At 44.8% G+C, this 14,548-nt stretch overlaps 1 protein-coding gene across 1 annotated transcript in view; it reads right to left on the minus strand.

Moving 5' to 3' along the window:
• Nucleotides 1-14,548, minus strand: part of PAXIP1 (PAX interacting protein 1) — a gene marked incomplete in the record, with an annotated part of 1,449,657 nt that overhangs the window by 776,283 nt on the left and 658,826 nt on the right. The window contains 1 exon segment of the mRNA XM_044066884.1: nt 2,212-2,349. Within this exon segment, the coding sequence (XP_043922819.1) occupies nt 2,212-2,349 (138 nt within the window).

Below are 14,548 nucleotides of genomic sequence, written 5' to 3' on the forward strand. Positions count from 1 at the left end.
CGTATTAGGAGCTTACCATAAAGCTACATGTTAACAGTAAATTCATTGTTGCAGTGCTCACATTTTGGATATTCAGCATGCAGGGTAGCAGCTCATGGCCAGCCCAACTTCCACAGCTTTAACTTCCTCTATGGCTTTAGCTGATGTCATTCCACAAAGGCAAGAGGACATTACTGGTGTAAAGGGTGCATCAACCAAAGCCATTACTACATCTTTCATGTAACTTAAGATACTACTTTAGCTGCTTTAAGACAAATCTTGATGGCTGGTTGGGTAGACGCACCACTGCAAGGGTTTTCATGTACTGCCCTGCTCAATTTAGGAGGTGAGCACTATTATGTGCTTGAAAAGGGTGGTAAGAACTTAAATTTGTCTGCTTAAATGTTGAGTTTCACAAAAGTTAATTTCACAACATTTTAAAAAACAGTTTTCAAATTTGCTTCCAAATGCAGAAGAATAAACATACACAGCCATGTTTACAGCATTAATATTCATGGGCAGGCAGGAGGTGCTTACATCACTTTGTGCTCTTTGTCTTATTATGCTGGATTAGCATGGCTAAGTAATGGTGAATTACTGATGTAATTCTCGAATTTTTTTTTTTGTCCAACTGTTAATTTAATAGTTTGGCAATGACATCACTAATTCACAATACTTATTGCACACTAATCCAGCGTAACTATAGCTAAACATCCAAAGTGACAAGCGCCTCTTGCCTGTCCATTATTATTAATGCTGTAAACACGGATCTGTATAATTAGTTTTCTGCATTCATCAGCAATTTTAAAAATTATTTTACTTATAAAACCGTGCAAAATGATATTCTGGCTCTACATAAAAATGTGTTTGTATGCATAAAAATGCATATATTACATTTTCAAAAACAAAAGGTCATTTAGCACCTTTATTCATGATCTTTAAATATGTTAATATGGCTAGGTATCTTAGGGTCCCCGTGATCTCTTGCCTAGTATGTTCGTTCCTATGACAAAGAATTGCACTGAAATTTTAGAATGCTGAAGGCATTCAAAGAATATAAAACAACTATTCCACAGTCTGCTGCAAATAAGAAAAGTACCTAAAACTATGCAGAAGAATAGACATTTGCCCAACATTTGAAATACAAACTAAATTAAAAAGAAATTTGTCTTCAGTAATCAAATTTTCAAAATAATGCTTTTCAGTAAACTATCATACATCCTTATAAGCTGTCCTAAACTAAATGGAAATGCCAAAACAGTAACAAGGTTCAAGTCTAGAAAAAGACTATTATAGATCCACAATTTAAGCTTGATGATGACCTTTCACATTTTTAACATTCAATTTTTTTTTAATGTTTTCTGAAGCAGTCTCAATGCAGGCAAACAAGGCAAACAGGGCAAATGGCACAGTAATTACAACTACAACTGCTAACATTTCTTTGACCTGAAAGCCTACTGAGGAGAATGGACAAAGCAAAACAAGAAGGTGGGAAAAATCTCAGTGACAAGATAAAGCATAAGGTGAAAAAGTGAATGCTCACCCATTGATGACAGGGTCTGTAAGGTAAAGATGACTACAAAATGAAATGAGTGCGTCCATGGAGGAGTGCAGGCTTATCAAACTATATGTCGTCAAATGAGGCCTCATACGTTTGGATGAAAGTTTATTGTGACAATTCGAAAGCTTCTGTAGACTTCTAGGTAACTGTTGGCCAAATCATCCGATTCTTCTACATTCAAAGCCATATTACTCATCAATGCCTTTTATTAATCATTATACAAGTCATCGTCTTTTCGGCTTTTCCTGGTTAGGGGTCGCCACAGCGGATCACCTGTCCGCTCATGATTGGCAGTGGAGTTTTACAGTTTCGAGTTGCCAGCCCAGCACCCAACCTTCCACAGAAGGCACAATCATTACACAAGAAGTCTACAAATATATTTTCCTGCATATTTTGACAGTGTTTTGCTGCCAGTATGAATGTGACATGAAAACATAGGCCTCTGTGAGGTGATATAATTTACTGCTTTCAAAATAGTGTTTAAACAGTCAAATGGTAGCCTGTAAGCTACAAAGGGTTCTGTGAGATCCAAGCATCTGTTAGCTAAACCTTACAAATTCCAACTTAAAGAAAAGTCCACATTGCAATTCATTCAAATTACAAAACTTATTTATTATCTGTAAATGTAACTTTTATTAATTATATTAAATTCAGATCTAATTCAGTCTTACATGCTGTGAACACGGTTTTGCGCCTGGAGGGAAAGCAACAGGGAAATGCAGTGCTCGATGAGGTGGTACCATCTTCTTTTTTTTCAATACAGTGTTCAACCAGTGAGCAGTGATGCATCGCTTTCCTTCCCTTAGAGCCTGCAAATTGCAGAAAACAAAAATGTTCCTGTCACTTTGTGATAAAAACAGTATTATTTACACAGGTAGCAAATAAGTGCAAAGCTGTCATTAAAGGTCAGACATCAAGAAAGCTGAAATTTTATTTCTGAGGTGCTATACTATGCAGAAGTATATTTTCTATAAGAAAAAAATGCAACTACTACTAAGTCAGCAGATCCCATTAATAAGGAAAGCTACAAAAATAGTGCAAAAATACCTAAATTGACATATCATAGCTGTACAAATCTAAACTATACGCTTATACTACAAAACAATTATTACTTTTTAAATAACACAATGGATTTCTTCCAACTTTAAGCAGATCTATTCTTCAATCATTTTTGGTTAACATTGTTTTACCTTCAATAAATAAAACACAATAAAATGTTCTTACTCTATCAGTTGATTTAAAAGAGGACCCTCCGTGATGGGTCCCCTCTTTAGGTAGTCATCTCCACCAATAACAATTCAACATTTTCATCAAAATTCTGGTCTCCAGTAAATCTGTACCCATATCAATGCAGATGATAACATAATGAGTCAGCTACATAAGCACCTGCACATCTAATCTGGCCACTTCATCCCCATCCCACTACTCAGTACATTCCTGCAAATCAGAAAAGGATAATGAAGATTTGATACTCAAGTAATATGCCAGTGCATATATACCTGACCTATGGGAACTTCAACTGCGAAGGCTAGTAAGAGATATTAAACAAGGGGATGGTGAAGACAACATACACCTGATCCATCAAGGAATGTCACTTCTAGATCTGTTGATAGAGTAAGAAAGTACAGCTGTGTGAACAGCTCACATAAAAATAGATGTCTGAATACAGCAGTCACTGCTGCTACATAACTAATCATAAATGGTAACTAGCTGCAGGCAAATGTCCACCCATCCATATAGATTTCCAGAGCTTCACACTTCACACAGTTAGCCTGCTCCCTGCACCCAGGACATTAAAAGGACACTGCACAGAAAACAGAAGGTCTTGAGATTGGAGCTACCAAGCAAGGTGATGCCTGCAGACCTGAGAGATCCTGCCTGTCATCATCATGGGATGGAGATGGCCAGATCACTGCACCGCAAGGGTCCATTAAAGAACTCGCATGTGATATCTGGCAAGAGGAACCAACTGAATTGGCAGCCGCCATGGACCAGAGGGCTTGCAGGATCAAACCGGCTGGACTCTCCATATCCAGAAGATGACGGACCTGTGCCTGAATAATTTCTACCCTGCACGGAGAAAGAGCTGCAGTCTCAGACACCGTGTCTAGAAGAACCCTGATAAATTCCAGACTCTGGCACAGGACAAGATGAGGGAGATTGACTGTGATGCTTAGGTTCCAAAAGAGGCCGAGAGTATAATCTGTGGCCTGAGCGAGATGATGCCTTGTGGCAGCCGGAGATGGGATACTACCACTGGCAAACATTTGGAAAAACACCCAGGGGGCTGAGGTGTGACCGAAGGGCAGGGCTCTAATCTCGTAGTGACTGGCCCCCAGCTGGAAGCGCAGGTATCTCCTAGAGCATCTGTTGATTTTTATGTGATAGTGCACATCCATGAGATCCACTGAGCACATCCAATCGTTCTTGCACAAAAGCGGTAAAATGGACTGAACAGTGACCATCCGAAACTTTGATTTTTTGAGTGACAAATTCAGAGTGCTGAGATCCAGAATGGGACGCAGGTCCCTGGTTTTCTTGGGCACTAAAAAGAAATGAGAGTAAGTTCCAGACTCTTGCCTTTGGTGGGGTGAAATGTCCGTAAGGAGCTCTTGAGTCGGAGGGGGCTAAACAAATGGATATGAAGTATCCCCTGGATACTATGCTTATCACCCACTGGTCTGAGGTAATAGCTGCCCAAGCCAGTGAGTGTAAGGAGATACGTCCCGCAACTGCCTCCAGGGCAGGACAGTCAGGCAGCACTTCAGGAGCGCTGAGAGGGCTTCTCAGAGAAGGGTTCCCGGGAGCCCTGATTTTGCAGACCTCTTCTGCCTCTGCTATCAAATCCCCTTCCCTGGCCAGAAGAAGAGGATTCTTGAGGAGCGTCTTGGAAGGAAGACAGAGACCTGCAGAACCACAGCTTCTTACAACCCCTGCTGATTTTTGGAGAAGGATCGCTGGGGAGTAGAAAACTTGATCCTGACTGCGGACAGAGTCTTTCCCTTATGCTCACTATGGGTTAAGGTTTCTTTGACTGAGGGACCAAACAGTATAGATCCGTCAAAGGACACCTTGAAGTTTTCTACAAACCCGCAAAGGCGAAGCGAGGCACGACACCTAATAGCAACGCCTGTGCCTGTTGCTTGAGAGATGGCCTCCACAGCATTAGAGATCAACCTCATCAAGCCTTTAGCAAGGGACGTTAGAGAAGACAGCTTCGGAGAGAATAGCTTAAGATTCTCCGGAGTCAGTAACTCTGAAAGGGAAGAGGAAAGCTCTGACACCAAATCCCTTTACAGCCGTGTGAAATGTGCCATGTAATTTGTAGTTCTCAGTCTGAACGTAGCTGAGGCATACATGCGCTTCCCAAAACGGTCAATCACCCAAGACTCACTGTTCGAGAGATGGACCATAGAGCTTTGTTCAGCGAGCTCCTTTTTAGTGGTTGCGGCAACCACAATGGCATCAATGGGGATGCCTTTGCTCTAAAAGGCTTTATCCTAAGGTGGACTCAGAAATTTGTCCGCTTTCTTAGGGGCAGGTTCTATTATGTCCGTCTCCTTCCATGCCCTGCTGGCAATGAGTTGGACAAGCTCAAGCTCATCCTGAGGGGGAGACACCCAAGAGGAAAATGGGCTCATCCCAAAGGCCTTCAGGAACACATATTCCTCCAAAGATGGGGTGGGGGAAGATCAACTGCCCCACTGTTTAAGGATCTTGAAGATGTCCCTAAAGGTCACCTATTCGGGTAGAAGCCTGCGGGACCCATCTCCTTCCTCAAAATCAGTATCCTCAGTGAGGGACTCTTGAAGGGAGTCCAAGTGGCTCCTCTTACATGTCCTCTTCTGAAGAGGCTCCTTCACAGTGGGGTCCGGGGAGGACTAGGAAAAGGAAGGGACCCCGATGGGGGTAATGCCCTTCTGAAGGCACTCATGAGAGGGCTGACCCCGGACGGATGATGAGATCTCACCACCCAAAGTACAACAGGGCAGGGGGCATCCACAGCAGAGGTAGAGGCAGCCAACCATCCAGAGACCGTTCTCTCTATCACCTGGAAGGCTGATGGGCTGGAAGAAGCCCCCCCCTCCCATCTCCACCAGACACAATCATCCACAGCAGAGGTAGAGGCAGCCAATCATCCGGAGATGGTCCTCTATCTCTCTATCGCCCGGAAGGCCGATGGGCTGGAAGAAGCCCCCCCCCCCATCTCCAACAGACACAATCGACCGGGATAGAAGGGGGACCCCAAGATAGCACTGACATCCCCGGATATCAGCCCTGAGCTGTCCAAAGTGGATACCCCCAAGGGGAGGAAACGGTTCGAACACTCCAGACCAGAGCCCCCCCACCCCAGTGACCCCCATGGACCTCGCAGGGCCGATGCATCACCAGCTTTGAAGGCAATGGAGCTGAGCCAAGGACCCAGACAGTGTGGGGAAGGAAGCAATACCCGATGCTGTTGGCCTCTCCCAGGGAATAATCTGGTCCTGGGGCACTGAACTCGGATGAATCGGATGGGGAGAGAGGAGTTCTGAGGATGATGAAAAGCCCCTGGGCAAATGGCTAGGGGATGGCAACAAACCAATTTGATTTGGGCTTTGAGAAAGCTTCTCATCATCCGATCCAGATCAGAAGGGAGCAAACTTCTGGTGGACTGGGAGGATATGGAGGAATGGCCCAACCTGGCCGAAGGCCTATGGTCTCTACATGGGGGCCTGCTGGTCTGTCTTGGATCAGACTTCCTAGCGGTGGCAGGGGAATCTTCAATAATGATAGCATCCGACAAGTCAGATGGATCCAAAAGCTGTAAAGGACCCATGGTCGGATCTGAGGAAGGCCTGGGCCGGTTCAGATCCATGGACCTCCAAGCCTCTGAGGACTTGGATCTGGCAAGGGGAGCTGAGGCTCTCAGAGCCAAAGACCCTGGAGCCGAAACCCCAGAGGCTGGACTAGAATCCAGGGAACTACGATCAGAGAGCCTCGGATTTTTTGCAGGAGAGTCCCAAGAGGAAAAAGACTTCCTCTTGGGATCCGAAAAAGGCTTGGAGGTGGAACCCGAGACCAGGGCCCCCCTTTCGCAAGCCCCTTGAGCAAAAGTCTGCTTCTATGCTCTAGAAGATCCCTTGGGTTGAATGCAGCACAGACCTTACATTCAACTTCCAGATGGGGCTCTCCTAGACAGTACACACACTCGTCATGAGTGTTGTCAGGAGCTAGCTTCTAACCACACGAAGACCAACTCCTGAACCTGGTGAGCTTGTCTGACATACCAGGGCACGCACACAAAAAAAACCACCACTATACACACACCCACTCACTAAAGGAAGTGGGTGGGGTGGGAAAAATGCCTAAAGGAGAGAAAAGGGAAATCTAAGGCTGGGAAAACAAGGCAGGAAACCGGGAAAGCTAGCGGACCGCTCTAATGACTGACAGGAGGGGAGGAGACAAAGGAAAGCAAGAGAAACAAAAGGAAGAGAGAAAACCTCCCCAAAAAACTAAAACATTTATCTGAAACCTACAAGCATTGTACAGCAGGGAGCAAATCTACTTGGAAATCACAGCAAACAAGACCTGAGGATTGTGGGTAGCAAGGGATCTTGGGAAGGGGAAGAGCTTGAGCTCAGGAGCTGTCTCTCATAGTGCCGGCTGAGATCCAATGTCTGATCCTACACCCATCCGTGATCAGTAATGACATGGATAGCACCAGATCAGACAGGTGCCCACACCATCTTTAGTTCTTGTGTGTGTGTGTGTGTGTGTGTGTGTGTGTGTGTGTGTGTGTGTGTGTGTGTGTGTGTGTGTGTGTGTGTTGGGGAGGCTTGCCAGCAAGTGTATTTTGTCATTTAGGGATGAAGAAGGACAGCATACCTCTTTTTTGCCTTGGCTATGGAAGATCTGTGTAAAGAAGGAAACTGGAGAAAAAAGATGGCGAATCCTAATCTCAGAACTTCAGGAGATCACAGACAGCTATTAGTCAGAGTGCAAGAAGTCTATGGTGTACACCCACTTCACTGTCAGAAGTTTTGCATGCTGTTGCAACAACAGAGTTTTTCGCTTGCCATATGAAGCAAGAAAGAGAACCAGTGTCTTCTTGTCGACAATGGGAGAATAGGAATCATGTCTGGTCTCTCCTCCTTTAGCCTTTGAAGTACCATGGGAAGCAAGAATGTAGGACAGAAAGCATGAAGAATTCAGGAAGAAGGCACCCAGTACACAAGCCTCTGTTTGGTGCTCTGGATCACACCTTCCTCAATTGTCTATTGTTTAGGGAAATAAATCCCATTTTTGATAGCCCTCAAGTGGGTAGGGATGTAAGAAGAGGTCCCAGTCTATCATCCACTTGTTGATTAGCTGTGGTTCTGCTTAACTTTTCTGCCATAAAATTCTCCTGTGTGGGTATGCTAACTGCCTTCAGGAAGCTTAGATTCCACAGCCGCCTCCCAAATCTGCACAGCCAGCATGCAGAGATGATATGAACATGCTCCCCCATTTATGGGGGGACCAATACAGCGGTTTGTGATGGAATTCCGGTTCCCATGTTTGCAGACTGTAGTGAAAGCTCTGACAACCTTAGTGACAGCCACTTTATCTTTTTATGTGCAGTTTCTTGGCCTTGGAACTCCCAAGTGCCCTGCAAACAGTGCTCCACTGTGTAGGCAAAACATGCCATGTCCATGGCATTTGCAGTTAAGGTCTGGTTTGTGGTAGGCCACCTGAACAGCATCCCCTCAGTTATGCACTGCTGTTGCCACCACTCCAGTTCCCACTTTACACAGGGTAGAACTGACATGGCAGCTCCTGGGACTAAGACTGCTGGTCCCAGGTATTCTTTTGGAACCAATGGTTTCATCATGTACACTCTGGTAAGGAGTGCCAGCAGTGCAGCATATGCCATATGGCTTAGTAGCTCAGAAAGTTTCTGATCATCTTCCTGCCATACTCTACCCCCCCCCCCACACACACACACACACAAAAAATCATTGTAATTTTAGCTAGTCAAAAACTGGACTTTGGTTTACTTCAGAAAGCAGCAAGTCTGTTGAGGTGTATTAGGGTGTAGTTCTGCTCCCTCTGTTTTATTTAAGCAAAAATTCAGATGGAAATAATCACGTAGGGACTAGTAGATGTGACTGCCCTTGATCCCACAGTGTGATATCACTGGTACTTGGCAATATATAAAAAAGGTGGGTGGAGTATCCAAACCAAACAGTAAGGTGGTAAAACTGGAAATGGTGACCCCCCACTCCAAACCTCAGGTACTGCCTCTGCCCTATAAAAAAAAGGAATGTGGAGGTAGGTATCCTTGATGTCCTACCTCAACAGAACAGCATGAGAACCCAAGAAGAGCAAAACAACTGCTGCAACACTGTATAATTTCTAAATTTTTAAGACACTGTTTAGTCTTTAGAATGGAAATTCACAGCTTGTTTCTGAGACAAGAAATAGTACTGAGTAAAACCTTTTGGCCTCCTGACCAGAGGTAACAGGCATGAAGGTTTATTTTACTAGAATTTCTGCTACAAGAGGAGCAACTATGTCTTCTTAGTCACTTAAGACAGCAAGAAGTCCTAGTCTGTCTAATCTAGCCAGAAAGTGAAGTTTGCACTGCATGGAAAAGAACGTATGTTCTTACCATGACGCTCCATCTGTGTTGTCCATCTTCATTTTTCAGTAACCTATGGGTCTCAGTTCCGACCGTCAAAACTGACTGGCCTCTCTCTAAGCTTGAGATTCCAAAGTTGAGCTCCTCCTTTCTACCCATATTGCCCCAATCCCCCACACTACCTCAGACCAAGTTTGCCCATAGCATAAAGACCAAAAATTTATATCCTATATAAAGGCAATCATCCAAGACTATGAGAAAAGAAATCAGGAGCTCAATCCAAAATAACAGCAGTTCCTCTGAGAGTTCCACCAGGTCTTCCAAAGGCTGGAAGGGGGGAAAGAATGGTTAATGAAAAATGAAGACTGACAACACAGATGGAACATTATGGTAAGAACATAACTTCTTTATCTGATGTTTATTTTCATTTTCATTAACTTGTGGTACAGAGTCCCCATCTACCAAAAAACACAGGTGGCTCTCATGGAAGGATATTCTTGAGTACGGCAGAGCCAAAGGCACTCCTGTTTCTGGATAAAATATCCAACGTATAACACAAAACAATATGGATTTGACCAGGCAGCTGCAGCACAAATACCTTCAATCGAAACCCTTGACCAAACAGCTTGAAAAGTCGCCACAGATCTTGTAGAATGAGCTTTAATAGGACATGACAAGGGTATTTTCTGGCCGAACAGACAAAGGAAATACAGTCTTCTCAACAATTTAGACAGAGTAATCTTTGTAAAGGATTTTCCTTTTTTTCCCCCTCAGTGAAGGATACAACTGCTCAGATTTCCTGAAGGATTTGGTTCTGTTTAAGCAGAAAAGCAACTGATAATGTAGATCTACCAAATGAAGGGTGTACTCTCCTTTATTCTGATAATTAGGGAAAAAGACAGGAATACTGACAGCCTGATTAATGTTCACCTCTTTGGCTACCTTATGCAAAAAGGATGGGTTCATACGCAAGACTGTCTTTGTGAAAAATTAAGTACGAGAATTTTGAGGAAAGAGCTTGAAGTTTGGACACACTTTTCATGGAGATGATAACCACTAGACAAAGGGTCTTTCAAGACTGAAATTTTAAGTCAAATGCAGCTAACGGCTCAAATGGAGGATGAACCAATGCTTGCAGGACCATAGTCATGTTCCATGTAGGGGTAGGATCTTTGACCAGTGGGCGAAGCAAAAAGGTGCCTCTAAGGAAGGCTTTACAAAGTTTAGATGATTCCGGGGGAAGAATCTAGGCCTAAATGAAAGTTCAAAATAGCTGCGAGCTGGACCTTGATGAGTGACTGTCCCCGAGGAGAGGTCAAGGCAAAATACCTGCTGCATTTGTTGTTGAGAGAAAATTCAAATAGATTGCAGTAAGGCTGAACCCAGTTCCAAATGATCAAATCTGCCGTGGACTAATTCAAAGACCAATCCATGAGGCATTGTTAACACTCGGCTACGCGTGTCTACTATGTTGGATTCTCCTGGAATGTGAGTTGCTATCAGGAAGTGTCTGGTAGAGACTGCACACTGACATACCCTCACTGCTTCCCGACAAAGGGGGTTGGACCTAGTTCCCCAGTTTGTTGATGTACCAAACCACAGACATATTGTCTGTTTATATCACAACAGTTCCTGGAGGTAGAAGGCTGTGAAGATCTTGCAATGTTAGAAGAACATTCCTCATCTCCAGTACGTTGATATGCAAGTTGGTTCCTGGGTTGTCCACGTGCCTTGAACTGTCCGACCCAGACAATGCCTCCCCATCTGGGAGGTGTCCGTGCTCACTTTGGCATTTGGGGGAGGATAAATGGCTATCTTTGAGAAACATCTGCAAAGTGAAGCCAACAATGCAGAGAATCCTTGCATACTCGGTAGAATTTGATGGAGAAACTCATGGGATTCCTGTGAAGAGACCACTGGACTGCTAACATCCACTGCAGGATCTGCATGTGTAAGTGCACAGTAGGTAGGATAGTTATAGTGGCAGTCATAGAACCCAATGCTTTGGGGATCAAGTTGACCAAAGGGGGTGGGACGGTCAGAATCTGTCTGACCTGAAGTCTTAAATTTGCAATCCTCTCCATAGTTAGAAAGGTCTGGGATCACTTGTGTCCAGACATGCTCCAATGAAATCTATAACCTGAACTAGTTGCAGCTGAGAATTCTGAATACTGATTGCGATTCCTAGGAGTGGAGCCAGATGTAAAAGATGGTCCCTGGCCTGGATCAGTAGATGCTTGGCTGAAGCAATCAGAAGCCAGTCAGGACAAAGAAAAATCTGGAAACCTTGCAGCCTGATGTTCGCTGCCACAACTGTTAAACATTTGGTGAACACCCTGGGAGCTGTGGTGAGGCCAAATGGGAGTGATCTGAATTGGTAGTGACTGGCTCCCAGTCTGAAATGTAGATACTAACTGGAGGGTCTGTCCATCTTTATTTGGTAGTGCACATCCTTCAGGTCTACACAGCACATCCAATCGTTCATCCTCAGAAGTAGTAAGATGGACCAAATTGTGACCATCCTGAACTTCGTGTGCTTCACCGACTTGGTGGTCAAGTCGAGAATCAGCAGCAAGTTCCCTGTTATTTTTTTTTAGGCACTTAAAAGACTCTGGAGTAAACACCTGATCCGACTTGATCGGGGGGACCTTCTGGGTGACTCTTCTGCCTAGTAGTTTTTCAATTTCCAAGTCCGCATCCTCCCTCTGACTGGGTGGAACAACGGGGAGGCAATCTTTTTTGTTTAGGAGTTTAAAAAAAAATAAATAAAAAATTGCAGTATCCTCTGCATACAATCCGTAGCACCCAGCGATTGTTTGTGATGGCCTCTCAGGATGCTAGGCGCAGGGAAAAGGGCTCCCCGACTGCCTCCAGGGGGTGGCAGCCAGGCAAGCATTCAGGAGTGCTGGAAGGGTCAGTCAGAGAATGTTTCCCGTGACTCTTGGTTTTGTGCACCTCCTCGGCCTTATGAGTGGAGTCTTCCATTTTGGTTGTTCCCCCCTCTGCCCTGGAGCAAAAATCTCCCTGCATCTCTTGAAAAAGACCCTGCGACTTACGAAACCATATCTTTTTACTCCCACACTAGTTCCAGGAAAAGGAGCTTGTGGGGCAGAAAAATGGATCCCATAGGCAGACAGGGTCTTTCCGTCCTTTTCACTGCATGTGTGTGTGCCACGAACCATAGCCCCAAACAAGGTGGAGCCAGCAAAGGGAGGGGGGTTGATAAAGGACTGTTAAAGGGCTCCGCAAAGTCACACGGCCTCATCCACGCATGGCGTCTTATGCCAATGCTGGAACTGGCTGCCCCTGAGGTACCCTCTGCAGAGTGGGATATCAGCCTCATGGACGCATTAGACAGTGATTGAAGGGTGGCCAGTTTAAAGGAAAAGGTCTTCTGTTCGTCAGCAGACATGGACCCACAGGAGGAGCTAGAAAGTTCCTTCACCAGATCCCTTTGTAGCCTTGTGAAATGCAATAAGTAGTTTCATGTTCTCAAGGTAAACGTGGAAGAGGCATAAATCCATTTCCCAAATCTGTCCAACGCTCGTGATTCTCTGTTGAGAGGGTGGACAGAAGAGCTCTATTCTGCAAGCTCCTTCTTGGTGGCTGCAGCGACAACTATAGCATATACCAGCATACCCTTAGCCCAAAAGGTCTCGTCTTAAAGGGCACTCAAAATCTTGTCCACCAGCTTGGGGATCGGTGTGTCGAAAGGATGTACTGCCAGCATAACTACCTGGAATCTGGTAAATAATTATATGTAATTTGTGAATATTAAACTGGTTTATACAAGATACTTATGTTGCAAATGTATTAGAACTGTATGTCATACAAGATGCTGGTGTTACACATGTATTAGAACTGTATGTCATGTGTATATCAAACTGATTTGTACAGACGTTTGTGTTGAAAAGGTATCTGGAAAGTGCTTGTGTATGAAATGTATCCACAGTGTGCCCTACTGGATAGAGGACAGAAATGTACATGTTTTAACAGAGGAAACTGGCAGATAGGAGGTTAACCTCAGTCCAGCAAGTCACTTTTATAGGGTAGGTCATAAAGATGCTATCTCACAGGTTTCAATGCGGCCAGAGACACAGAGTCTCTACTAGGAAGCTTTCCATATTGTTGCTGGGGTGAACTAATAACTACTCTGGAAGTGTGGAGGTATGCAATTGTTTTATGACTTCCAGCAGCTGCCAAAGATCTGAGCAAAAGCCCTCGTGCGTGTATTTCGACAGGTAGGTGCCAAGTCCTGCCAGCTTCTGCAAAGGGGGTTTTGCATTAGAACTAGAAGTCAGATGACCAGAAGTGATGTCACTTTGCAAGCTGTCTCAAAAGTAATACTTTAGATATTTTGAGAAGTCTCTTAGTGAGACTGAGCATTCTGTATTCTGTCTTGGGCCTGACAACAGGAAAGTACAGTTGTGTACACTTACCATAAATGTAGATGTTAGAGTGTATTCACTGTTGCAGTCATCCTGCCAGGGTAGCCCTTGGACGGCCCAAATACCAGAAGCTTAGTATTCCTGCATCAATTGCTGTTGCTTCAGGACTGACGTCAGGTCGTCAGTAGTATAAAGTAAGGCAGCAGATGCTATTACATCAGTTTTTCTTGCCCTAACCTCTCAGGAGCCCCCAAGTAGGAGCCAGGTTCTGGTGGAAGAACCCCACCAGTAGAAAGTAAATACCAATATGTCCCTTGTAAGGAAAGAGAAGAAAGGGGGATGGAGGGAGGGAAACCAGGACTGTAACACTGAATACACTCGAACAGCTACATTTATGGTAAGGCTACACAACTGTACTATGTTCTTTGTGTTTCACTGCTGCAGTCATCACATTTGGGTTAATTCGCAAAGCTGTAGAAATGGGAGAAGGCAGTCAAGGAAACTAGGGGCTGGCTAGGATGCCCTGCAAGACTGCAGAGGCAAACCCTGCCCTGGATGTGGGGAAGAGAGGCAGGTGGTAATGTTTGGTAAAAGTGTGAACAGATGTCCAGGTGGCAGCCTCCGGGATGTCCCTGGTGGGGACTCCTCTGAGGAAAGCTGCAGAGGTGGAGGCTGCTCTGGTGTAGCGAGTCCTGACCCCCTTGGGGGGAGGCTTTACGTGCTATTTGTAGCAGAAAAGGATGCAGTGTGCTATCCATTTGTAAATGGTTTGTTTGGAGATGGATTTGCCTTCTGCCCCTGTAGCAAAGCTAACCAGCAATTGATCAGACTTTCTGAAGGATTTAGTCCTGTCTAGATAGAATCTGAGCTGTCTGTGCACATATCCTGTCCCCCTTGTTCTGGGGATTAGGAAAAAAGGTGGGCAAATGAATGGATTGGATGAGAGCACACTGGACACCACCTTGGGCATGAAGGATGGGTTAGTTCAGAGGGATACCCTATCAGCAAGGAAGATGA

Source organism: Protopterus annectens, chromosome 3.part1 (assembly GCF_019279795.1).
Source record: "Protopterus annectens isolate FY-2018-M chromosome 3.part1, PAN1.0, whole genome shotgun sequence".
In the NCBI taxonomy this organism is placed as follows: Eukaryota; Metazoa; Chordata; order Ceratodontiformes; family Protopteridae; genus Protopterus; species Protopterus annectens.